The sequence below is a fragment of the Balaenoptera borealis genome, assembly GCF_965194805.1.
Source record: "Balaenoptera borealis genome assembly, chromosome: 3".
In the NCBI taxonomy this organism is placed as follows: Eukaryota; Metazoa; Chordata; class Mammalia; order Artiodactyla; family Balaenopteridae; genus Balaenoptera; species Balaenoptera borealis.
The window spans coordinates 44,728,159-44,754,428 of record NC_138866.1 but is presented as its reverse complement, the minus strand read 5'-3'; the positions used below and the strand labels follow the sequence as shown (position 1 = coordinate 44,754,428).

General features: G+C 36.5%; 1 protein-coding gene across 11 annotated transcripts in view; it reads left to right on the top strand.

Annotated features, from left to right (window-relative positions):
* KTN1 (kinectin 1) overlaps positions 1–26,270 on the top strand; it is a 117,615-nt gene that overhangs the window by 49,544 nt on the left and 41,801 nt on the right. For 10 of the 11 annotated variants that reach the window (XM_082386448.1, XM_082386456.1, XM_082386454.1 and 7 more), the window contains exons 6-18: positions 9,034–9,150; positions 11,460–11,600; positions 14,040–14,146; positions 14,967–15,099; positions 16,510–16,597; positions 19,640–19,806; positions 20,222–20,290; positions 21,720–21,757; positions 22,431–22,521; positions 22,915–22,983; positions 23,502–23,539; positions 23,684–23,765; positions 24,579–24,647. In XM_082386448.1, the coding sequence (XP_082242574.1) occupies positions 9,034–9,150; positions 11,460–11,600; positions 14,040–14,146; positions 14,967–15,099; positions 16,510–16,597; positions 19,640–19,806; positions 20,222–20,290; positions 21,720–21,757; positions 22,431–22,521; positions 22,915–22,983; positions 23,502–23,539; positions 23,684–23,765; positions 24,579–24,647 (1,209 nt within the window). The remainder of the gene's footprint in view (positions 1–9,033; positions 9,151–11,459; positions 11,601–14,039; positions 14,147–14,966; positions 15,100–16,509; positions 16,598–19,639; positions 19,807–20,221; positions 20,291–21,719; positions 21,758–22,430; positions 22,522–22,914; positions 22,984–23,501; positions 23,540–23,683; positions 23,766–24,578; positions 24,648–26,270) is intronic. The other variant, XM_082386449.1, reaches the window with a different exon arrangement.

Here is a 26,270-nt window from a genome sequence, read left to right as displayed (position 1 = left end):
CCTGGTGTTAGTTGCTCCGCGGCATGTGGGATCTTCCTGGACCAGGGATCGAACCCGTGTCCCCTGCATTTGGCAGATGGACTCTTAACCACTGTGCCACCAGGGAAGTCCCCAGTCTGTGTCTTCCGGTTGGGGCATTTAATCCATTACATTTAAGGTAATTATTGATATGTATGTTCCTATTACCATTTTCTTAATTGTTTTGGGTTTATTATTGCAGGTCTTTTCCTTCTCTTGTGTTTCCTGCCTAGAGAAGTTCCTTTATTATTTGTTGTAAAGCTGGTTTGGTGGTGCTGAATTCTCTTAACTTTTGCTTGTCTGTAAAGCTTTTGATTTCTCCATTGAATCTGAATGAGACCCTTGCTGAGTTGAGTAATCTTGGTTGTAGGTTTTTCCCTTTCATCACTTTAAATATATCTTGCCACTCCCTTTTGGCCTGTGGAATTTCTGCTGAAGGATCAGTTGCTAACCTTATTGGGGATTCCCTTTTATGTTATTTGTTGGTTTTCCCTTGCTGCTTTTAATATTTTTTCTTTGTGTTTAAATTTTGTTAGTTTGATTAATATGTGTCTCAGCATGTTTCTCCTTAGGTTTCTCCTGTATGGGACTCTCTGTGCTTCCTGGACTTGATTGACTATGTCCTTTCCTGTGTTGGGGAAGTTTTCGACTATAATCTCTTCACATATTTTCTCAGACCCTTTCTTTTTTTCTTCTTTTTCTGGGACACCTACAATTCGAACATTGGTGTGCTTAATGTTGTCCCAGAGGTCTCTGAGACTGTCCTCCATTCCTTTCATTCTTTTTTCTTTATTCTGTTCTGCGGCAGTTATTTCCACCATTCTATCTTCCAGCTCACTTATCCGTTCTTGTGCCTCAGTTATTCTGCTATTGATTCCTTTTAGAGTATTTTTAATTTCAGTTATTGTGTTCATTACTGTTTGTTTGCTCTTTAGTTTTTCTAGTTCGTTGTTAAATGTTTCTTGTATTTTCTCTGTTCTGTTTCTGAGATTTTGCATCATCTTTACTATTATTACTCTGAATTCTTTTTCAGGTGGTTTACCTATTTCCTCTTCATTTATTTGTTCTTGTGGGTTTTTATCTTGTTCTTTTGCCTGCAAGATATTTCTCTGTCTTCTCCTTTTGTCTGGTTTACAGTATTTGAGGTCTCCTTTCCCTAGGCTGCCGGGTCATAGTTCTTCTTGCTTCTGTTCTCTGCCCCTGGTGGTGAGGTTGGTCCATTGGCTTGTGTAGGCTTCCTGATGGGAGGGACTTGTGCCTGTGTTCTTGTAGGTGGAGCTGAGTCAGGTGATATGTTTTGGGGTGTCTTTGAGCTTAGTATGGCTTTAGATAGTCTGTGTGCTGATGGGTGGGTTTGTGTTCCTGTCTTGTTTGTTGTTTGGTGAGAGGCATCCATTGCTGGGAGCTGCTGGCAGTTGGGTGGAGCCGGGTCTTGGATTCAGATAGAGGCCTCTGTGAGAGCTCTTGGTGATCAATCTTCCCTGGGGCCAGGAATTCTCTAGTGGTCCAGTATCCTGGACTCCCTGCTCCTACCCCAGAGCCTCAGGCCCGACTTCCAGTCCAGGAACCAAGACCCCGCAAGTTGCTCATCCCTCAATAAAGGGGATTAAAAAAAACACAAAAAAGAAAAGAGTAATAAAGCCCTAGAAAAATGGTAAAAAGTAAAATCAAACAAACAAAAACAGAAACAAGGAAACATACACACATGCAAAAGAAACAAAACAGAATCATATGAAACAAAAACAAGGGAACAACCAGACAAACAGAAGAACTCAAAAACGAAATCAAACAATTAGAATCAAAACTAACAAAAACAGAAAACCTAATAACAAAAGCAAAGCAGCATGCCAACTGAAGAATAAAGTAAGGATACAGAACAAACTGATAAAAATGAATTTAAAAAAATAATAAAATAGAAAGGGAAAAAACACAGGAGAACAGAAAAGTAAAGTAGAAATGGAAATATTAAAAAAAATATTAAAGAAAAAGAAGAAGAAAAAAATACGGGAAAAGAACACAGAACAACAGAAAAGCAAAGTAAAAATAGAAATATATAAAAAAATAAAATAAAAATAAAAAATATGTTATAGAACATGGATATCTCAAAAGACTAAATAAAGAAACAAAACGTAAAACAACAAACAAAAAAAAAAAGAAAAGAAACCCAACGAGAAAAAAGCCAGAACCAACAACAGAATGAATCAAAACATAATAAAATTAATAGTAATAATTATGTTTCCCTGGGGTCTCAGCTGAAAGTGTCTTTGCTCACGCCGTGAGCCATAGCCCACCTCTGCCTCCCCAAGAGGCTCTCCTCTGCCTCTGGGCTGGTCTCTGGACCTGTTGTGGGCCCTGTGAAGACCACTCAGACTCTGATCTGGCCCAGTTCCTGCGTGTGCTTGTCCCCAACGTCCACAGCTGCCAGAACGAGACCATTTTCATTTGTGGGAACACTCATTGTCTACTCAGATATTCCATAGACGCAGGGTCTACCTAGCTGATCGCGGGGATTTAATCTGCAGCTTGTACAGCTGATGGAAAGGTTTTTGATCTTCCTTAGTTGCCCCATCCCTGGGGTTCAGCTTCGGTTTTATCCCCACCTCTGTGTGTGGTCCACCCACAGAGTCTGGTCCTGAGGCTGCCTTGGAGCTCTTGGGTCTGCCCCAGTGAGGACAGGGCACGGAGGTGGTATGACTGCTTGGATCACGGGAGCCCTGGCGGCGCCAAATGCACAGGGAAGCCAGCAGCCACGGGCACAAGGGATATGGCCCTAGTGAGGGCCTTTTCTGGCACCCAGTGTATGGTGCATCAGGGCCAGCCCTGGCTGGGCTTTTTCTGGCGCCCAGCAGCAGGCGTGCTAGGGCCATCCGTGAGGGGGCTTTTTTATATTGCTAGTCGGCAGGTGCTGGCGTGAGGGGGGAGAGAGGCTGCAAGAGTGGTTTGTTCCCCTGCGTGTGACTCAGCAGTAGCGCCCTGCTCCCATGGCAGTCCTGTCTTCCTCTGTAGGTATTCCCTGCTGCGGATTTCCTCCCTCCCGTCCCCGCAGTCTGTCTCCCCACAGCCAACAGCAATTCTCGCTCCAGGCCTGTTCTCCAATCCCCGTGCTCCAGCTCCCAGCCCCCTTGCACACCTGTGAACACATGTCCCAGTCCAGGGCATGTAGGGCTGCGGTACGGACCGTCTGTGTATTTCTCACTCTGTCCCATCTGCCACCGATTGGCCACTTCACCCTCTTCCAACAGCCTCAAATGCTTTTCTTCTGTCCCAGTTGATTTCTCTGTTGGAGAGGAGGTTTCCCCGAATTTGGGAATCTCTTCTTTGCTTCAGCTCCCCCACCCTGGGGTGCAGGTCCCATCTGGCTTCCTCTCCTCCTCCTTCTCCCTTCTTTTTGCCATCCTACCCAGTTATGCAGGGATCTTTATAGTCCTGTCTGGTGTCCAAGGTCTTCTGCTAGTCTTCAGCTGGTGTTCTGTGAGAATTGTTGCATCTATAGATGTATTCCTGATGCATCCGTGGAAAAAGGTGAACTCCACGTCCTCCTACTACTCCACCATCTTGAATCCTCTCCCATTTATTCTTAAAGACCATCCTAGTCCAAACCATCACTTCTCATTTGATTACCTTCAGTATTCTCCTAGTTGATGTTTCTGCATTCCCTCGTAGCCTTCTAATCTATTTTTTTCTACACAACTGCAAGGCAGCCTTTAAGAGGTAAATCAGGTTATATTACTCACTGCTTTAAAAACCCTTTGGTGCCTTTCTCTTTGCACTTAAAACAAAACCCAGATTCCTTTGAAGGCCTATGTCTGTCTCTCTCTAAAGCTTGATCTCATGGCATTTTCCTCATCCCCTCATTAAAGCAAACCAAATGTTCTCTTCTGTCTAGACTGTCCTAAAACCCCCAAGCCCCCTAACTTCTTTCCTTGGTTATTTCCTCCATCAGGTTTCTATTTAAATATCATTTCCTCATATAAGGCTAATCTGAATTCCTAGTCTAAATTATTCTCTTCTCTCTTTCTCATAACCATCTGAATTTTTTTTGTCATATAGCATTTATCATAGCATATGTCTGTCCATACTTCCAAATATCTGTTGACAACGTGTTTTACAAATCTGCAGCATTTTACAATGTGTATGCTTATTGGACAGTCTCCGTGTGGTGCCAGCAGTGGCTCAGAGTAAACAATGTGTTCGAGGATCATCAGAGTAAGTGCGATAACTGTGTGACTTTGGATACAAAGTTAGATTATTCTCTTGCAAGGAATGTTCTTGAAGTTCTTGATTGAAGAATTTATCTTTTGATTTACTTTAATTGGGTAAGTGTATATCTTAAAAGGGTTCCTGGTTATTTGTGAGGATTGGGAAAATCTTCTTGCAGGGAAAAGCCTCCAGCTGAACTTAGGTACTACCTGTTTGAAATTACTGCTTTTTTTTTTTTTTTTTTTTAAATGCTATTCTTGTCTGCTTACATTCTTTTTTTTTATGTATGTATGTATGTATGGCTGTGTTGGGTCTTCGTTTCTGTGCGAGGGCTTTCTCTAGTTGTGGCAAGCGGGGGCCACTCTTCATCGCGGTGCGCGGGCCTCTTACCATCGCGGCCTCTCTTGTTGCGGAGCACAGGCTCCAGACGTGCAGGCTCAGTAATCGTGGCTCACGGGCCGAGTTGCTCCGCAGCACGCGGGATCTTCCCAGACCAGGGCTCGAACCTGTGTCCCCTGTATTGGCAGGCAGACTCTCAACCACTGTGCCACCAGGGAAGCCCTGAAATTACTGCTTTTTAAAATTAATTGCTTCAGGTGTTTCTCTTCTGACTAAGGATGTTGGTGGTGGTTTATGGATGCAAGAGTAGTCATTTTATTGCTTGAGACAGCCTTGAACTCTAGAGGCTGGGTGGTAAATCAGACTCCCCTTGATAGCTATATTAGGCAGGCCAAGGAGGAAGTTGGGAACTGTTAAAGATAACATTTTGAAATAGAGTAAATATTTTGAAACTTTACATTTTTCCCTTTTCCTTGGAACCTTTGGCTTTCAATTAAAATCTTGTTCTTTGTTTCTTATGGTGTGGTTCTATTCTTATCTTCAGGGACTCAGTGCCCTTGTAGATCCACTCGTGTCAGGGAAAGACTAGGTAAGTTTAATTTCTCCCTTTTCCTGTCATGGAAATTGATCCTTGGTCAGACCTTTTAATAGATTTCAAGGTCCAGGATGTAGATGAATCCCCACACCTAATAAAGACCACTTCAGAGAAAGGGGGAAGATAAATGCAGGAATACAAGCATAGATGTAGGATAGAGATAGAGGAGTTAGAGGACTTGCTGACCAATTAGATATGGTGGCTAAAGAAGAGTCTAGAATGAATGCTTGTTTTTGCTCTGGAGTAACTGATAGATTGTGGTGACAATGGTATTCATGAGCACTTTGCAAAGGAAGAGAGAGTAGAGGATTATGAAAATATTTAGGAAGTTGTTTTAGGCATCCTTTGGAGCATTTAAGTGGATATAATTATTTCACAGTTGAATATATATTTCTCTGGAGTTGAAAATATATTGCAATGGGAGTAGTTTCGGAAAGTAATCAGCTATCACTGATACATATAGTGGATATATGTTAGTCCAGAGAGGATGTGGAGAGTGGTAAGAAAGTTCAGGAATGAACCTTGAGAAGCACCAACATTTAAAGGTCAGGGAAAGCCACCACAAAGTATACTGAGACGAGAAACAGCAGGAGACAGTGGAATCACAGATGCTTAGGGAGGGTAGAGAGTTCAGGGGTGGCGGGAAAAATCAGCAATGACATGCTTTAGAGCAATCAAGGAGAATAAGGATTGAAAAAATGGATTTGATATCCTTAGTGAAAGCAGTTTCATTGGAGTACTAGACTGTAAATAAGTGATGAATGAATAGGAAAGGTGACAGTATCCACTTTGAATAAGCTTAGATGGGAAGGGGAAAACAGAGTAAAAGCTAGAGGGCTTTTGCAGAGTTGGAGAGATGTTCTATGTGTATGTACACACGCCTTTGTGTTTAAGCTATAAGACACTTCTGTTTTATATTTAAAGTATAGGTTAAGATCCTGGGCTCTAGGGTCAGATTTCCTGGATTCAAATCTGGACTCTGCCACTTTGAGCTTTGTGGCTTTAGATAAGTTACTTAACCTCAGTGTCTCAGTTTCCCCATCTCTAAAATGGGAATGATAATAAGGTATTATCTTAGAGTTCCTAGCATAAAATAATTGCTCAAAAATGTTAACTCAATGTGATTACTAGTAAGAAAACATTTAAAATGTATTTGAATTGTATATTAACACATATTGTGGAATCTAGAAAAATGGTACGGATGAACCAGTTTGCAGGGCAGGAATAGAGATGCACATGTAGAAAACGGACGTGTGGACACAGTGGGGGAAGGTGTGGGTGGGATGAATTGGGAGATCAGGATTGACATAGGTACTCTACCATGTGTAAAATAGATAGCTAGTGGGAACCTGCTGTATAGCACACGGAGCTCAGCTCGGTGCTCTGTGGTGACCTAGATGTGTGGGATGGTGGGGGCTGGGAGGGAGGTCCAAGAGGGAGGGGATATATGTATACATATAGTTGATTTACTTCACTGTACAGCAAAAACTAATACAACAGTGTAAATCAACTACATCCCAATTAAAAAAAAATAGAAAAGGCAAAAAAAATGTATTTGATAGTTTTAGTTGATTATTAATTTCTTCTTGTTGGCTTTTAAATATACTTGCCTCAGTTATGTGGTTTTTTTCCAACTCTAAGTTACTAACTATTTCGGCCCCATGTTGTATAACAGGAGGAAGTCTATTTAAAATTTTTCCTACCTTCTCTCTTCCTTCCCTCTCTACTTTTGTTAATTATAGCATTTGTTTATCAGATACTTATAATATTTAATGTTTGTTTTGTGACTATAATTTTTATGTTTGTTTCAGTCTTAATTCTGTAACTTAATGCTGGGTTCAAAGCTTGATACCAGTTCTTTTGCCATAAGCTTCTGTATTCATCTCTTGGTTGGCTGAAATTGGTTTTTTTTTTTCTGGAATTTTTTCAAGAAGGGCTTATGGAACCTGTATTTCCCGAATTCTGGCAAGTTAAAATGCTGCTTTATTGTCTTTGTACTTGAATGATAATCTGGTGGGGTATAATATTTCTGGGTTGCACTTTATTTCCCTGAGAATTTGTCATGCTTGCTTTACCATTCTCTACATTCCTATCGCTGGATAGAAGTCTGAGACCAGCCTGAGTTTTGCATTCTTTTTTTTTTTTTTTAAAGGCTCTGCCACGTGGCATGTGGGATCTTAGTTCCCCAACCAGGGATCAAACCCGTGCCCCCTGCAATGGGAGCCCAGAGTCTTAACCACTGGGCCACCAGGGAAGTCCCCTGAATTTGCATTCTTTTCATGTATTTTTGTCAAAATACACTCTCACAATGAAAACATCCTTTGGGTAATCAACCAAGTTTTTATTATTTATTGGACTTTCCAGTGTCCACCCTACTGTACAAACACCAAGGGATTCAGCTTCTTTGAAGTCACGGGAATTTTGCTGTAATGTGGCTTGCATTGACTCTTCTATCAGTATTCTATCAGTATTCCCTTGGGCAAAGCATGTCTTTTCAATCATGAGATTCAGTGTCCCTTAAAAGAATTGAAATAATGGGTATCAATTAAGCATAAGTTGGATCTTCCTTGCCTATTGTCTTTATCTTTTGTATTTTTGTCCTAAAATAAAAAATAAAGCTTTGGTTTATTTCCTCTTATTTACTTCTCTCCACCCTGAACTCTATGTCTTCTCCTTTGTTTTCAGCAACATGTCTTTTTCTGTTTGCTACTTCTAATTGGATTGTATTTCTGAGATGGTGTTACTTTTACTTCTGCTTTGGGCTTTGCCAGCTCATATTTCATCTCTTTCTGTGGTCTTATCTTTCCTCTGAATTATTTCTTGTGAGCTCTGTTCTTTGCTCTTGTTTTTCTAGAAATCGTTGCTATGTTAGACTTTGGAAAGTCATGGTGATATATTTTTTTTAATCACAGTTTTTGTCCATTCTTGACAATCTTTTTATCATGATTTTTCTACACTTGGCATTTGGTTTTTCTTATTGCTTTCCTTACTTTTTTCTCATATCTTACATAGACCTTGTTTTATTTCTTTTTCATTAATACTCCTCTTCCAGTGAGGGGTGTTTCTCTTGGATCATCTCTGTGGCTGGAGATTGATAACGAATGGCTAAGGCCAACTGTTCTCCTTGGGCTGTGTGTGAAAATGAGTTCTTTTAGCCTTTCCTTTTTCCTCAGATAAGAGTTCACTACAGAGGGTCTCACTGTAGAAGATCTCTCTTAACTCTGCCTCACTGATTAGCTGCTCTCTTTGAATAAAGTTTACCTGTATGATTTCTTCTTCTTTCCTACTTCTGCTTCTTAAGACCTCCTACCAAGAAAATTCCTACCTTCTATATTTGTGCTTGTTCCTGATGTCATATGGGGGATTGTTGGTTTTACCTTTCAGTATATTCCTCTTAACTTCAGAGAACTATGTACCCATGGCACCTCTGTAGTCTTGGGTATATTTTGACAAGGTTGTTGAGCATCTGTTTGATCTCCACTGCTTTCGGAAGTCTTTCCTGATATTATGCTTTGACGTTATAGATGTTTGTTTTATTTTGGCTCAGTTTGCATTTCATTTCATACCCCTCTTTTGATCTTTTAGGAGGAGCAGGGAGAGATTACTATCTTGAATTTGTGTTTAAAAATGGAAGTCATAATTCTTTGTAAAAATCTGTTTCTTGATTGATATGTGTCCTATTTTATGCATCAGAATATGTAATGATAGTGATTTTTCTGAATGATATTTCACTGACCAGTGTTTGGCAGTTATTCTACTTTATATGTAATAGTGAACTCTGCATTGGCCTAAGAACACTTGGTATCAGATAGTTCATTTTCATAATTTTCATTAGCCGGTGTTTACTATTAACTAATTCTGTATTGATTTCTCAATTGTAGTCAAATAAAGGAGAGTTGACTGCACTTGTACATCAGCTGCAAGAAAAAGACAAGTTACTTACTGCTCTGAAGGAAGATGCTGCTGCTGTGAAGGATCGGTGTAAGCAGTTAACCCAGGTGAAGACATTCTTGTATTTAAGGTTATACCTTCTAAATCGGATGCAATGAAGGGTTTTAGAAATTGTCCATAATTCCTGATTTATTTGTACAGTAGATTTATACCACGTGAAAGTAATTTTCTTTTAGAATTTAGGTGGTGGTGATGGGGTCTCACTCTTCCATGTTATTATAGCCTACAGTTGAATTGTGAATTTAAAATAGCAGTACTTATACTAATTTCTGAATAATGGAAGCCTGTGGACATTGGGAGCATGTTTCAATTGGTTCTGACCTAGAATTATTCTATAGAAGCACAAAACTCGGTGTGATCTTGTTTAAATCCAATTCATGGGACAAGTGTGAAACTCTTACATAGGTAGTTTATTCATGAAGGTTTTTGTGATATAATTTTTAATCAGTGAAGTTCTTTAAATCCCTTTTACTTCGAGAGGTTTAAAAAAAAAGGCCTTTAAACAAATGTAAAAGTACAAACTTCCAGTTATAAAATAAATAGGTCCAGGGGATGTAATGTACAGCATGGTGACTATTAATACTGTGTTGTATATTTGAAAGTTGCTACGAGAGTAAATCTTAAAAGTTCTCATAACGAGAAAAAAAGTTTGTAACTGTGTGTGGTGATGATGCTAATAGACTTACTGTGGTGATGATTTAGCAATAAATGCGAGTATTGAATCATTATATTGTATACTTGAAACTAATATAATATTCTATGTCAGTTATATTTAAAAAAATCATGTAGACTGAGAACATAATTGAAATTCTGTAGTAAATGTGGTCTCATTTTTCCTGAAGTGCTTGTTTCTCCTTTTAGGCGTTAAATACAGTAGAGTAAATGAGGTTTATTTCACTGTTGTTCATGTAGCTACTTGATGACATTATGAGAATGGCCTCATTTGAATATAAAGTCTTTTCTGTGAATTTGAGGTAAATAAAAAAAAGTCAGTGGAAAACTTGGTCAGATTGATTTTTTTTTAAATAAATTTATTTTATTTTTGGCTGCATTTGATTAAGATTAATCAAAGTTGTTGCTAAAATAAGTGTTTCCTTAAGATTAGAAACTTTACTGTAGTTTTCTGTAGCTATAGTTTTCTGATTATTTTAAAAATTAAAAAAAGAAACTACTTTTGTGTAACTCATTGAGCTGTATACTTAAGATGTGTATACTTTTTTCCTAAATGTATTATGTACATCAGTAAAACAATTTGCAAATGTAAATGAACTCTTACGGGCAAACCGTTAGTTAAATGAAAATCTTAAAGTTTGTCAAACAGTTTCTTAGAGTAGGGAAAATGGACTGATCATACCTGCAGATAACTTTAAAGTTGCTTGGCTTTCTTGCACTTTAATAGTTAATATTTATCCTAGGAGTTTACAGTACTTGCAACTCAAAATGAAATCACCCTTTTAATGTTTGACTTGGGAAGATAATAAAACTTTCTGAGTTTTACTTTCCCTATTCTGCTATAAACATATCTTATCCTTATCTCTTACCTTAGGAAGGAGACTTTTTTTCTCGGCTATTTTTTTTCTGGGGGCCTATTCTGTACCCTAAAAGAGAGCTAGTACCTGGAAATAATGAAGAATTACCTTGTTTTGCTTTAAAAATGTTCTTTCTTATAATCAAGTTATAATGTAGGATTTTATTCCATGTTCAAGTCTTTAACTCTTAAACCAGAAAGTGCATTTGAAATACGAGTAAACAGAGCAGCTAAGTGTTTATGAAGGGAATTGGTGTAAAGACCAGGTAAGATGCAGAAGACAAATTTTTTTTTTTTTTTTAAAACCTTTGACCTTGCTTTTTAAACAAGTACTTATTTCAGAATTCAAGATTGGGCTTCCCTGGTGGCACAGTGGTTAAGAATCCGCCTGCCAATGCAGGGGATGCGGGTTCAAGCCCTGGTCTGAGAAGATCCCACATGCTGTGGAGGAACTAAGTCTCTGCACCACAACTACTGAGCCTGTGCTCTAGAGCCCACGAGCCACAACTACTGAGCCTGTGTACCACAACTACTGAAGCCTGCTTGCCTAGAGCCCGTGCTCCGCAACAAGAGAAGCCACCGCAGTGAGAAGCCCGTGCACTGCAACGAAGAGTAGCCCCTGCTCGGCACAACTAGAGGAAGCCCGCGCACAGCAAAGAAGACTCAACACAGCCAAAAATAAATAAATTTATTTAAAAAAAAAAAAGAATTCATGATTGTTTTACTGATGTCATTTTTGCTGATGTTGTTTTCTTCTTAGTAAAGTCTTGTTCTTATTTTTTTAAATAACAAGTTTTTCATATTTTTTTTTCTGATTTACTCTTCTAGGAAATGATGGCAGAGAAAGAAAGAAGCAATGTGGTTATAGCAAGGATGAAAGATCGGATTGGAACATTAGAAAAGGAGCATAATGTGTTTCAAAACAAAATGCATGTCAGTTATCAAGAGACTCAACAGATGCAGATGAAGGTATATTTTCATTCTTTGAATACAAAATTAAATATTTGTATTCATTTAATTAGCAAGCTTTTAAGTGCCCTGGGTTGGGCTTTGGTACAAATGGCTAATTAAACTGGCTCCCTGTCCTTAAGTAAGCAACTTTTGGGGAGGCTGGAAGCTGACAAGTAAATACGCCATTGCAGTAGAGGTAAGCATCAGGTGCTTTGGAACAGTGCAGATGAGAGGTGGGGAAGAGAAGGGTTGATAGGGAAGACTTTTTAGAAAGGAGAAGCAGACCGTGTTGAATCTTTCGAAACAATTAGGCATTGTCAGGAAAGCGAGTGAAGGAATGGGCGCTGGGTATAAGACTTATTACTTGGTGTAATTCCTTCCTATCCCACGAGATGATGGTTCGGTAGGTCTCTTTTGGGGCCCAGGATCACGCTTTTTAATGAGTGCACTGCAGGTGTTTTCAGTATAGGTCATCTAGTGATACCGGTTTGTGAGAAATACGGTAAGAGTTGTGGTATTTGGGAATCAGGACTGGAATGAAGAGACCTAGAGAAATAAATAGAGGTCTTGTCTTAAAGGGCCTTATATCCCCGAAGACTGGGGAGCCAAGTGAAGGAGTTTAAGCAACCCAACAGTGTGATTATATTAGTATTTTAAATTATTACTCTGGCATAGTATGGAGAGTGGCAGCAGTGTGGAGAGTGGAGCAGGGATAGTTGAAAGGCTTTTGCAGGAATCCAAGTCAGAGAATAAGAACCTTAAGTCAGACATTGATAATGAGGGGATGAGTTTGATAAAAAAGAGATAGTAGATAGGGCTTGATGATGGAGTGGAGAAGAGAGGAAAAATGATAATGGTTTTGGCCTAAGTGACCTTCTGTCTCTGGTCCTTATTTTCACCTGTTTTCTTTCAACATTTTAGAAGGTTCAGTGCTTACTGCCTATTTTTACAGTGTTATCCATTGTCATGATTTCGGTTAGGTCTGGACCAGTGATTTTTGTTGTTTTGACGAACATGGTTTCAGTCTGCTTGTCAAGTGGGCTTATAACACTCCCTCTAATTGAACTTTGTGGACCAGTGATTTCTTTTTGAAATTGTTTACATTGCTGGTTGATGCTTCAATTTGAAAGTGTTTGTCGTCACCTCAAAATTAACGTATGTCTAAAATCAAACTCTTGCTTTTGGTCAGGTTGTTTTTATTTTCTAATGTTTTGAGGCATTATTATACTTATGCTTGAATCTTTGACTTCTCACTCCCTTGCCCAATCTACAGTTTGTTCTGAAATCTTAAAGATGCTTTATTTCTAGTTATTCTTGCCTTCAGTTTTTAGATATGACCCTAGTTTATTATTTCATACTAGCATAATTATAGCACCTTAATAGGTCTCTCATTTCCTTTCTAATATGTGTAATTAGTACCAGATTTTTATTTGTAAAATATTACTTTGATCACATTGGTAGTCTGCTGAAAAATTTACTGCTATTGAAGTTCCAGTTTTTTCTGTGGAAATACCACTAATAGCGATAAAGAAGTGAATGAATCTCTTCTCAGGTTCTTACTGCATCCACTACTTTGATGCTCTAATTTGGCTCAGTCCTCCATCTTCCCAGGCCCCAGCCATTTGAAATATTCTTTCCCATTAACCAGGTTATTGAAGAACTGATTTTCCTGGCCTTGTGTGATCTTTTTTCTTCTTAATTCTGACTTACTATTCATTTGAAAATTAGTGGAATACATGTAGCAACATCTTTTATTGAAGGTTAAGGGTGTTGAAGTGATTCTTTTTTTCAACTTGATTGCTTATAGAGGTCCGGATATAGATTACATATGATAAGTTCTCTGAAAAGTAGAAACATAGACTTTATTTTCTCTTAATTGAATAGGTTTACTAAAAATTATTAAGATTATTTCACATACTAAATTGAGGATGTGGGGATATAAGATTCAGTGTTCTTTGTCTTTTGATTCTGTAATTCTGAAATAAAAAACAAGAAGCCAGATATTTTAGCAAGTAGATTTTTGTGTAGTGTATTTGCCATCTATTTGGCTATGGCTCAATTTGTAACTTAATGTAAATGTTTTGAACATGTTTTCAGTTTTTAAACTTTTGATTACTAAAATCTTTCATTAAAATATTGCTAACACAAAATTGACTTATTAATTCTATGTGAGTCTATTGTGTAGGAAAGAGTTCTAAAACAGCATCTCAGTGTATTTATTTTGCCTATGATAGCAGCTGGCATCTACTTGCATTCTTGAATGCTGTGGCAGCTCATGTTTACTTTGTATTCGTCACTATCAAAATTTATCCTTTAAATTTATTTATGTTTATTTGAAAAGGATATCCAGACTTCATTCTATTGATGCTTTTTACATTCTCATCATAATAAATTTTCTTCGAAGTTAGCTTTGGCAATCATTGTTTTCTAAATCTTATGTGTGTAAAATAATTTTAGTTCCAGCAAGTTCGTGAGCAGATGGAGGCGGAGATAGCTCATTTGAAGCAGGAAAATGGCATACTGAGAGATGCTGTCAGCAACACTACAAACCAGCTAGAAAGCAAGTATGTTTGCAAATGCTTTACTTTTAATAGAATGGCAGAGTATTTTCATTGAATGGTAGAGTATTTTCTTCAGTCACCAAAATGGTGTTTGATAATAATTGGTTAGACTTTTGTTTTTTACACTTGTTTCTTAAATGAATTAATTTTCTAAAACTATCCTCTTGCTTTTGAAGAACCTCTTCAGCTAAACTGTATGATAAACACTAGTGCCACCAGTGGAACAGTTTATAACTTTATGAGACTGAATTTACAAGTTTTAAACCTTCCATTCCATTTAACAGTAGTTCTCAAACTTCATTATTCTGAAGAACATCTGGCATGTTAGCTAAAAATCATATTCTTGAGTCTTACCCTTTTAAGATTATGATTTATTGGCTCTGAGATGGAATCCTGGAATCTGCATGTTAAGACACATTCCGTGTGATAGTGATTTAGTTGGCTCTGGGCTGTACTTTGACAAACAGTCCAAGAGAAGACTAGTAGCATGCTTACATAGAATAAATATTCTGACTGGTTGATTTTAATAGATTTTCAGAACACTGATTTGAGGGTGACACTGTTGATTCGTGCTCGTGGTGTGTGGTCATCCGTTTTTCTTGATTATTTTATAGTAATTTTAGTATATGTGTTATTGTCATCAGAATGATTCAAAGATTACACTCAACCAAACTTCATTATTAGTAGTCACTTATAGCATTCATTTTCATCTAGCTATAAGTGGAATTACTAACTCAGCATAACTCATATAAAATATATTTTGTTTACTCTTTATATGTGTTTTGTAGTAATGGAAGGTTCCTAATCCAGTTACTGTTTTCAGGCAGTCTGCTGAACTAAATAAACTGCGCCAGGATTATGCTAGGTTGGTGAATGAGCTGACTGAGAAAACAGGAAAGCTACAGCAAGAGGAAGTCCAAAAGAAGAATGCTGAGCAGGCAGTTACTCAGTTGAAGGTGATATATTCTTACCTTTATCATTTCATAAATAATGTAGGTATTCAATTCAATGACCTTAAGTTGTATATAGCTTTGAGAAATGTAGTTTGAGGCTTAATGGGACTTGTAGTCTTAGTGCTCTGCCTATACAGAAACGTGTACACTAATGAAAGAATTGAATATAGGCTTGAGTTTGAAGTTAAAGACTTTTTGAAGATATGAAAATTGAAATTAGCTGATTGACAGGCATAAACAGTAGAATTTCATCTTATATATATGGAGGTTAGGGTCTACACGTGTAAGGCAAAAATCAGATTTTTGATAGGTAGTTAAAATCACCTTCAACATCGCTTATCCATAACTTGGATTTCTCAGTAAGTTTAATAGAGCCTGTTTTTATTCCAGCATTGGAATAGATGATTTTCCTTTCCTTTAGCATGAGACGAAGTAATGCTCCAGTTGCTTTCACTTGAGCCATAGTGGGAAAAAATCACACACTGTTTCTTTAGACACCAGAATGGCACTTGGTGTCATGAGATGCTTATACTAGGAAGACACGCATGGGGTTGCTCAGGCTGACTGAGAGAGAGGAGTGGACTCATTTCTCTTGCACTTTTTAGCCTGTGTACATTGAGTAGAGTGACGAGTAGAATTGTCTGTTCCTCCTTTTACTGGGGAGAGGATTTATTGAACGTATAATTCAATTTCTGTAAGTTAAATGTATCTGACAGACTTCTACCTAGGTCATTGATACAATCAATATAGCTTAATACCAGTTCTAGAGTAGTAGGGGTTAAAAGGGCTTTGAGAATAATTGAATGCAGAAAATAGCATAATTTTTGTTTTCTTGAAGTTTTCATGGGTCCCTGTGGGAGAGTGATATAGTTGTCCTTTCTTTCAGTAAATATTTGTCTTCCTGGTGTGTTTGCTGGTAGCATTTATAAATGTGGAAGTTTGTGCTCTATGGATATGGATAAGTAGATAAATGACATTAAATATTATAGTCATAATTGAAGTGTTGTGCTATACCTAAAAATAAGAATTTTAGGTGCCCACTGAAATTTAGCAATAAAGATACTATCCTTTTGAAGGCCTATCAGCTGAAGGAAGATCAGTGGAAAGCTGATCAGAGCAAAGTGGGTCAGGTATATCCATAGTAGTAGCTATATTGATCCACCAGCACAAATATTGAGTTTCTGAAGTAATCTCCAATCTGTAAATCCTGTGTATTGGAGGGTAGAATGGCAGTGGCTGATAATATCTGTGCATATTATCAGGCTAAGCACATCTGCCTATCTTATTAAAATGTAGGAGACTAGTGATTAGTTGTTGGAATAAGCAGTTTTATGTCACAACAGTAAAGATAGAGGATGCTTTTTTTCCATTAAATTGGAATCCTGTGTTTGTGCTGACTTATCCTTTCTGCAGGTTCAACTGCAAGAAGCTGAGAGAAGGTGGGAAGAAGTCCAGAGCTATATCAGGAAGAGAACAGCGGAGCATGAAGCAGCTCAGCAAGGTAAGGGGAAGCGGTATTCATTTAAATTTAGTATGTAATTCTGGGTAAAATTTCCTCCCCTCTCCATATGTGAAGACAGTTTAAATTGGCATTTTGGTTATAGGTCAATAAAAATAGCTTTTACACTTTCAGAGTACTTTTATTTCTTTAACATTTCTTAGGGTTTTAAAAATAAGCTCTCTACTAGTTTCATCTGAGGCATTAAGTTGCAGATAAAGTTATAGTCGATAAATAGGGTAATGGGAACCTGTGCATGTTCCCTTTCTGTAGTTATTCCCTCTGGTTCCTTGATCAGTTCTACATTTAATTTTTTTTTTCCGAAGAAGGACTCATTCCTACATTGTGAAGAGAAAAACAGCGAGAGCATTACCATTCCAAGTAGTTGACTTAATTTTTTTTGGCTGCGTTGGGTCTTGGTTGCTGCACGCAGGCTTTCTCTAGTTGCAGCAAGCGGGGGCTACTCTTCATTGTGGTGCACGAGCTTCCCATTGTGGTGGCTTCTCTTGTTGCGGAGCACGGGCTCTAGGCGTGCAGGCTTCAGTAGTTGCAGCATGCGGGCTCAGTAGTTGTGGTGCATGGGCCCTAGAGTGCGTGGGCTTCAGTAGTTGCAGCCTGTGGGCTCAGTAGTTGTGGCGCACGGGCTCTAGGGCGCGTGGGTTTCAGTAGCTGTGGTGCGTGGGCTCAGTAGTTGTGGCACACGGGCTTAGTTGCTCCATGGCATGTGGGATCTTCCCAGACCAGGGATCGAACCCGTGTCCCCTGCATTGGCAGGTGGATTCTTAACCACTGTGCCACCAGGGAAGTCCCCAAGTAGTTGACTTAAAACTGCATACTTAAATGCTAACTTTCACTACTTATTCTTAATTCGATGAATTCATTTAGGAAATAATGGAGCTTGTATTAGTGTGTTTTATCTATGTTTCCACTACTCCCCTTCCTCCCATGAAAGTGGTGGAGAGCTAGTAAAATATAGTTCCAAACACAAGGCTAGATCATACAGAGTTTTGGCTGTTTAGACCTTTGGTTTCCTCTGATTTTTTTCACTACTAGGTTTAATATTGAACCCTTTGGTTCAATATTTAAATATATCTAAGATGTTTGAAGGCCTTTTTCTTTATATATAAAGTTTGTTTTTATGTTAAGGTATATTAACTTATTTTTTAATTAATATTTTATATTTCATGAAAGCACATAAGAATTTTGCCAAAAAAATTGTAACTATAAACTATATGAAACTATCTATAAACTATATAACTATAAACAGTAAAACCTTACTCTGACCTGAAGATGTTACTTTTGTTTTTAGTGTTTTCTGTCATATTTCTAAATAAGCATATTATTTCTGCTTATACTGCTTTCCTCTTGATAGGCATCTGTTGACTTTCTGTTATAGAAAATGAGAGCTTAATACTCCCACACCGTTCCTTCCACCTTCCCCTCATTCTCCCTATATGGTTCTACATACTTTTGATTGTACCACTATTTGATTTTAACATCATTATGACTGTGTAACTCAATGCTGAGCCAAGATTAATAAAATTGCAGTTCTTTTCTTGAGCAATGTTTTTTAATTTCCTGAAGCTAATTATTGCTTTATGTTTTTAACTTGCTTGATCTTTGTTTTATTGTTTCAAATTTTACCTAAGGTTAAACTCCTTAACACCCCCCTCTCCACCAGCCTCTAAACATTAGATACTGGAGAAGTTATCAGTTTTTCCTGGGGACATATATGTCTTAGGAGTCCTCAGTCTTCCTACTCCAGTACTCGTCGCTTTCTAGGTTGGCTCAAAAGCTGTCTTCTTGAGACTTCCTTTAGTCCCTCTACCCTGTTTTCTGGATCCTATGTCACTGCCATCTTTCTTGCTTTCCTCCCTCATTTAATAGCATATCTTTTAGTTGCTTCATAAGAGTATGTCTTGCAGTACATTTGTTGAGGCGTTGAGTATCTGAAAATGTTTTTATTCTTTCTACCTTCATTCTTGATTGGTAGTTTGACTGGATGTAGAGTTCTAGGTTGGAAATAATTTTCTGCACAGAATATTGAAGGTATTAATTCAGTGTTTTAACTTTTCCTATTATTGGTAAGAAATATGCTCCTGATTCTAATGCTGGATATTACCATTATGTGTTTAATTTTCAGGAGTTCTTTTTTGAGTTGTGTTCCATTCTGTTATTAGTGTCTTGTTATGGAAGGAACATCTTACTTTTCTTAAAACTATATAATACACACACACACATACACATTTTCTCTTCTTCTCTGTGTTTGCCTCTCTATCCTTGGTGGTAGTGTAATGTGTTCTTGTTTGTTTCTTTCCTCCCCTCTTTTGGAATTGTTTATGTTACAGGGCAGGGAGGCAACTCTCATGATACCTGGTATCTCTATTTCCTGAGCTTTTACTTTTCCCTTCCTCATCTCTGCCAAGTTAGTGATCATCTCTCCATTTATTTTATCTTAATTTCTTGTGATTTGGAGTTACATTTATTTTCTGATTGCATCAAAGACAGTTTGTTTTTGTTTCTCATTTTCTTTATTGTTTTGGGGTTATTGCTAAGAAGAGAAAGAGAAAAGTTTTACTTCATCTTATACCAGGACATTTGTCAGCCTTCAGCATCTTTCTCTGTTCTCCAGGTATGAGAGTACAGGGAATTGACAAGAAATTCACTAAATAACTTACTAAAGCATCTTTGGGGAAATTAAGAATGCTTGCGAGAAATGATATAACAGTTTTAAACATCCATGTACCATTCATTTAACACATTTATTGATTATGTATTTTGTGCCAAGCCTTGGGTACAACTCTGGGTATAGAGAAAAGGCAATCTCTGATCTCAAAAAGCTCACTCTCTGGGAGAGGAAGTGAATTAGTACAGTGTGGCAGATACTGTGAAAAAGGTAAGCATAGACTGCTCAAGGGAGCCATATGCAGGAAGCAGAGGAGAGATTCAAAGAGAGTATTCTAGAAGAGGCAGTGCCTACACTAACGACAAATAGCAGTAACCAGGCCAAGGAAGAGACCTTTGTAAAATGCAATGTTTTGTTAGATTTACAGAGTAAATTTGTGGCCAAAGAAAATGAAGTACAGAGTCTGCATAGTAAGCTTACAGATACCTTGGTATCAAAACAACAGTTGGAGCAAAGGCTAATGCAGTTAATGGAATCGGAGCAAAAAAGGGTGAACAAAGAAGAGTCTCTACAAATGCAAGTTCAGGTATCTAATTTTCCCTCTTTAAAAAAAATAAAGACGGGCAGTGGTTGGATGTGTCTTGTGTAGAAGAGAGAGGGTAGCCTATCTTATCCTAATTCTGGAGTGCGGATGAATAATTCTAATTTAATCTTCAAGCGGTTGTCACAGTATGGTCTGAATATGTGCTCAAAGATGCCTTCACCCACAGTCTTATGCTTTTTATATTAGATTAGGAACAGTACAATGTATTCTTAATTTCTGCTTTGTAAATTAGCTCTCAGAATAGAATGCCTAATCGTTGTTTAAAATGACGCCTTTTGGAATCTAAGAGTGCCTTTTTAAAGGTAAACAGATGTACCTGTAACTCATTTTGTTCACATACATTGGTATATTTAACAGTACACTTTTCCCTCTCCTTTTTGGTTGCTCTCTATGAAAGGATATTTTGGAGCAGAATGAGGCTTTAAAAGCTCAAATTCAACAATTCCATTCCCAGATAGCAGCCCAGGTAATGGTGCTTTCTTATTGCTTGTCATTACTAATAGCTTCCTAGCTGTGTAAATAATCTGAGTGCTTGTTGAGTGCTGCGCACTGGATTAGTAGTTGGGTGACTAGTCAGTAAATCAACTGGATGATCCTAAGTGCTAAGCTCTCTGATAGTTACGTATAGTGCTGTAAGAAAACACTACGGAAGAAATCCAAATGTGACTAATGGGAAGGTGGGTTAGAGAGTTTTTAACTTTAGGAGGAAAACAATGTTTATTACCATCCTGTCAGAAAACAGGTGTCAAGAGTGATAGTTTATGTTTTAGAAGTATTCACTAAATATTGACTAGCCATAAGGGAAAACTTTGTATACCCTCAGGTGTTAGCAGTATGTTAACCATAGCTCTTAGGTTATATATGCCAAAGAATCATTTTTAAATTTATACTTCAGTATAGTTTGAGTGTGAAACCTTCCAAAGTTTTCTAGGTGGTATTGTAAAACCTGTTATTCTTTGGCATCATTCTTATGTAACATGATAGATAGGTAGATAGATAGATATAGATATATACCCTTTAGAATATAAATAATATAACATTAAGAAGAGAAGAAACTTGCAAGTACTTAGCTTGTTTCCATAATATACATACTGTGAATTTCAGTTTCAGTTCTTCAACTTTAAAATTCTAAAAATTGTTTGTAGGAAAAGTAATAGCTTAGAATAGAAGTCATTTTCTGTGCAAAAAGTAGTTTTAACATTAAAAAGTTGTTTTTAACGTTCAGGCAAGTTGAAAATCCCAAAACTTTGAGGTTGTAACCATTTTTTTCTTTTCTAATTGTTTTCTTTGTAGAAACTATAGTCTAAAATTAATTGGGTAAGAATTATATAATATAGGAAAGGGTGTGTGTATATGGATGTATGTGTATATGTAAATTATTAACTCAAATTGGATTGAGATCTTAAGTTATAGATGAGAGGTAGTTCTAGAAAATTAATCAGTAACTTAATATTTAGAGAATGCTATAAGTACCTTTTGAAAAGTAAAGATGAACACGAGCATTACCAAACGACTTGTTATCTTAATCATGAATGGTATCATTTCATTATTGGAAATTGTTACTAAGGAAAAGAAGCACATGAATGAAAAGTAGCCTTTGCTGCTGTTTTTCCTATTCATGTGTTGCTTGGCAGTTACATAGTTTTCAGACCTGTCAACTTACTTTATTAAAAATGTCTTATGATGTGTAATTCCCTAATACTGGCTGTTATTGATCAAATTTACTTTCAGAATATTAGCTGTTATTTAGTGAACATTCATCATGAGCCAGATACTTCCTTAACTTTATATACGTTTATTTCTTTTAATTTTTAAAGCTTTATTGTGATGATTATTGTACAACTTTAAAACTTTCTCTTAAGGGCTTTTATGTTGACACTGTTTTTCTTTCTTAGACATCCGCTTCAGCTCTAGCAGAAGAGTTACATAAAGTGTAAGCCTGCCTTTCTATATTTCTCTTAAAATTGCTTAGTCACCACTAACTGATAGCTGTTAGATTCTACACTTACGACTGACTTTACGTTCTAACTCGTTCAAAAAATACTCTCAAGTAGATTTGGAGCAGCTTTTGCTTTTCTACCCCAAGCATTATGTATTCTATGTTTTTATGGCTTTGTCATAAAAAGAGTTGGGGAAGCTTTTTTCCCTTTGGGCTTTAGCAGTTATGTGGAAGAGATTATTGTGATTTGAGATTAGTGGAAGTTAGTTTTTATGTCTAATAAGTAGTTGTAACTACTCTGTATCTAACTATATGGTGGTATGCCCAAAATGAAGTTCTTTTTTTTGGTGTGTATTGTATAATTTGCATAGACATGTATCACTTAAGTTCAGAAGACCTGAAATCTGTTTTTCAGATTGCCAGGCTTGTGAGCTTAAATTATTTAACTTCTTTGACCTCAAGTTTTAAAATAGGGGTATGTATTTTAAGGAGTTGTAGTAATGCATGTGACAGTTACTACTAAACTGATAGGGTCTATAGAAAGGGAAGGTACAGTTATGTGAAAAACTACTTAAGTAAGGATGACCATATTGAGGCTTCTAATCCTTTGATTTGTGACTTGACTTCTAAATGTTTATTGAATGTACAAATCTATTTCCTGTTAAAGGATCGCAGAAAAGGATAAGCAGATAAAACAGACTGAAGATTCTTTAGCAAATGAACATGATCATTTAGCAAGTAAAGAGGAGGAACTTAAGGTACAGTAATTCTTATAAATGGCTACAGTATTTTATAGTCATTGAATTACCCTGATCTTGTAATCAGTATGAGTGTCTGTGAAGACAGGAAAATACTCTAGATAGAATTCATTTGAATTCATTTGAAAAGTGTCTATCTCTTTTCTAAACTACAAAATCCTCTTTAGCCCTCTAAGAGGAGAAGTTCAAAGGCCTTTTCTCACATGATATTTATTATTCATAATAATTTGGGAAATATGTTAAATAACAGAAGTTGATGGTTTTCTTTCTGACTTAAGAAATTGTAATTTGAGACCTTTGCTTTGAGGCCTTTGCTTAGGTAGAAGAGATACATTACAAAAGTTCAAATTTAATATTAAATACTTCTAATACTATTTTTCCTTCTTGTTCTAGGATATACAGAATATGAATTTCTTATTAAAAGCTGAAGTGCAAAAATTACAGGCCCTGGCAAATGAACAGGTAGATCTTTATTGCTTTTAAGCATTTACCTTAGAATTACAGTTTGTTTACTTATTTTCATTGGTATTGCAAGCCTTAGTTTTACTCATGTAGATAGTAAACATAATGGTTACTTGTGTTTGGCTGCATGGTGTGTTGTTAAAACCCTCTTCTGTTTGACCATGACTCTCACAACTCACCTAAATGTTACTATATTCATGTTGAAATTAATGTTTGATCCAAGAAATTGATCACTTTTGAGTTATCAGAGAACTCAGTTATAACACTTATGATGTGCTGATTTGTTTTAGCCTTCTGCCATTTAATCAGAAAAGGATATACCTTTTACTAGGATAAAAGTTGAACAGTGAGAAGTACAAAATACTGGACAGCAAAACATATTACTGTAAATGTATGCTGTTGATTTAACTACTTACTCTAAATATATGAAAATATAACTTTAATAGTAAAAATAAGTAAAGAATAGGTTTGAGTGCTTCCTGAGAAATGATACAATTCTCATCTCATTTCTAACACAGGCTGCTGCTGCACATGAACTGGAGAAGATGCAAAAAAGGTGATTAAAGTATTGCTGTACATGGGCCATTCATACATTTATGTTCAAGTGTAATTGCAGAAGACATTGCTACTTATAGCTGATAGTTGTGCACATAATTTATGTAAGCTTTCTGTATATATGAAGTATTTTTTTTTCTCATAGTATTCATGTTAAGGATGATAAAATAAGATTGCTTGAAGAGCAGCTACAATGTGAAATTTCAAACAAAATGGAAGAATTTAAGGTGTGTAATTAAACTTGTCAACTCAGCTTTCTTTGAACAACCTTGTATAATTTTCAGTTGAAGTGAATGTAGAAATACTACTTTTTTATATGTGATCACTCTGAAACAGTGTTTCTATAGTTTATTTGGGGACTTATATGAACAATTTTATCATAGACTTTTTGCTTTGATTATTTTGACTTACCTGTTTTTATAGTAGACATTCGATACTTGGTTTGCCCCAACCTTTTCTTTACAGTTTTCATTTGGTAGTTTGAGATGGTTTTATTTGCCTCCATTGTTGGTGTAGTGCTAGTTTCTGGTCATGGCCAAACAGCTTGTATATTATTGTAAAGCATTCTGATTGCCAGGGTACATCTCTGCATGCAGTAAGATTGGCTTTTTTTTTTTTTTTTTTTTGCTTAATAGGAATCCTGTAAGTACTCACTTATGAAAGCAGGGTTTCCCAGAATTCATTGGCACAAACGATTAAACTCTTTGAAATACACATGAAAGGGTTCTAAGCACAGTGTTAACACTGTTTGGGATAAATCACATGACTGAATTAGGGGGGCTCAGTAGAAACAACTTTTTATAGATCATTGTATATGTACATTATACTATTACTGTATTCCTGTTCTCTGGAAATATGTTCATTGAAACTGTGAAAAATGGAGCCTCATGAGATTTGCATTCTTAGGTCAGTATATAATTCACCTGTCACTTTATAAGTACTTACAGTAATAATATGGCTTTGATTTTTTAAAAAACATTCAGATGGTTGCTTTGTTACCTTTTCTTAATAAAACAGTAAATTGAGATTCTTTCTTTTAGATTCTAAATGACCAAAACAAAGCATTACAATTAGAAGTTCAGAAGCTACAGACTCTTGTTTCTGAACAGGTAAGGCTTTTCATGAATTATAAGTTAGAAATATCCAATAGATAACAAGGTCTGATTCTTCTTAAGTAGTAATCACCTCGTTCATTTTTAGAAATTTTGTTTAAATGTAGATATGTCTTTTAATTGCATTTCTAGTCATCTTGTGCTAATCAAGTCTGTAAATTAAGGAAAATTTAATTTCTCTTCCTGAGAAGAAGCTAATGCTGTTTATAGCATTTTCCAAAAAAAAAAAAAAAAAAAAAGTTCAATAGGATGCATAAGAATAATTTCTTTGATGCATTTGGCTCTCAGGATAATAGTCAGACTTTTGGAGCCTCACTTTTTTCTGTAAAGCAGTGTGGATTCTTAAAAAGAGAATGGGTTTGAAACCTACAACCAGCACTTAAAAGTAGTGATGTTGATCAAATTGCTTAACCTTTCTAAGACCTCTCATTCCAGGTCTTCTACATTGAGATTTTACTTACATTATAAGCTTGTTAGATTTAAATCGGGGAGTTTATGTATAGTTGAGTAGCCTAGTGCTTTGCATATAGCAGACATCTTAAGGCTTAATTCCTTTCCTTTAGAATATTTATTTTTTTCCATCTCATCTCCACCCTCTATTGCCATCATACTTCTTTCTGTATTTACAGCAAGCCATCAGAACCGCAGCAGCCTGAATAAGCATGGCTCCATAAGCTCGAGCCCCAGGTGATGTCTGTTCTGTGGCTGTTCCTAAGAGTTGCCTTCATACTCTTCTAAATAATTCTTCAAACTCCAGTTTTTAAAAATATTCTAGAAACACTTCAGATTATATGACACATGAAAATGAAGGCATGTTTCTCTACTACTGTTAAATTTTGACACATTTTATTAGAAGCTGAAGTGTAAGTTATTGCAAACGATATAGCACTTCCTTTAGCAGATGCATGCTTTCTTTTTTATTTTAAAATTCATATCTGTGCAGGTATTGAATTGGTGTAAGTAGCGGTGCCAAATGCTGTGGAAGTATTTTAGAAGTATTTTGTGAACATCTGTTTACTTGTCAAGAATTAATCCATTATTTGTTTTCCTCCCCCCCAAATATGGTATTTAAGTGCTTTGCATAAACTTTGTATATGCTTTACCCTTTCAAACTAAAGGTAATAGAGGAGAAAATGCTGAACAAATGATGTTTAGTGCATGGACATGACTTCATGCCAGTGTAATGCTCAAATGATGTTTAAGTTTTGTTCTTAAATCTTATTCCTATTTCCTTTTGTTGTTATACAGCTTTTAACAGATAAGGTATTTCATCAACTGTAAGATTTTTTTTCTCCTCAGTTTATTATCTCTGAAGTCTGGATGTATCTTAGTCTCTGGTTACAGTTTAAGTGGAGGCATCTTTAATTTTTAGTGTTATGTAAACATTTTACCAGTTGTGAGATGCAACATTGGTGACTTGGATTAGATAAAATACGATAGATATTTTTTGGCTGTGTTAATTCTTACCCAGAAAAGCAGAATGTAGTCCTTTTTTTGAGTTGGTTATCAGAGATTCTGGAACACCTATTTCAATATATAAAGTTTTAAACTTTCTAAAATTCACTTCATGGGAGGTAAAATAAATGCCTAGAAACTTCTGAATCTACCCTAGAATTCCAG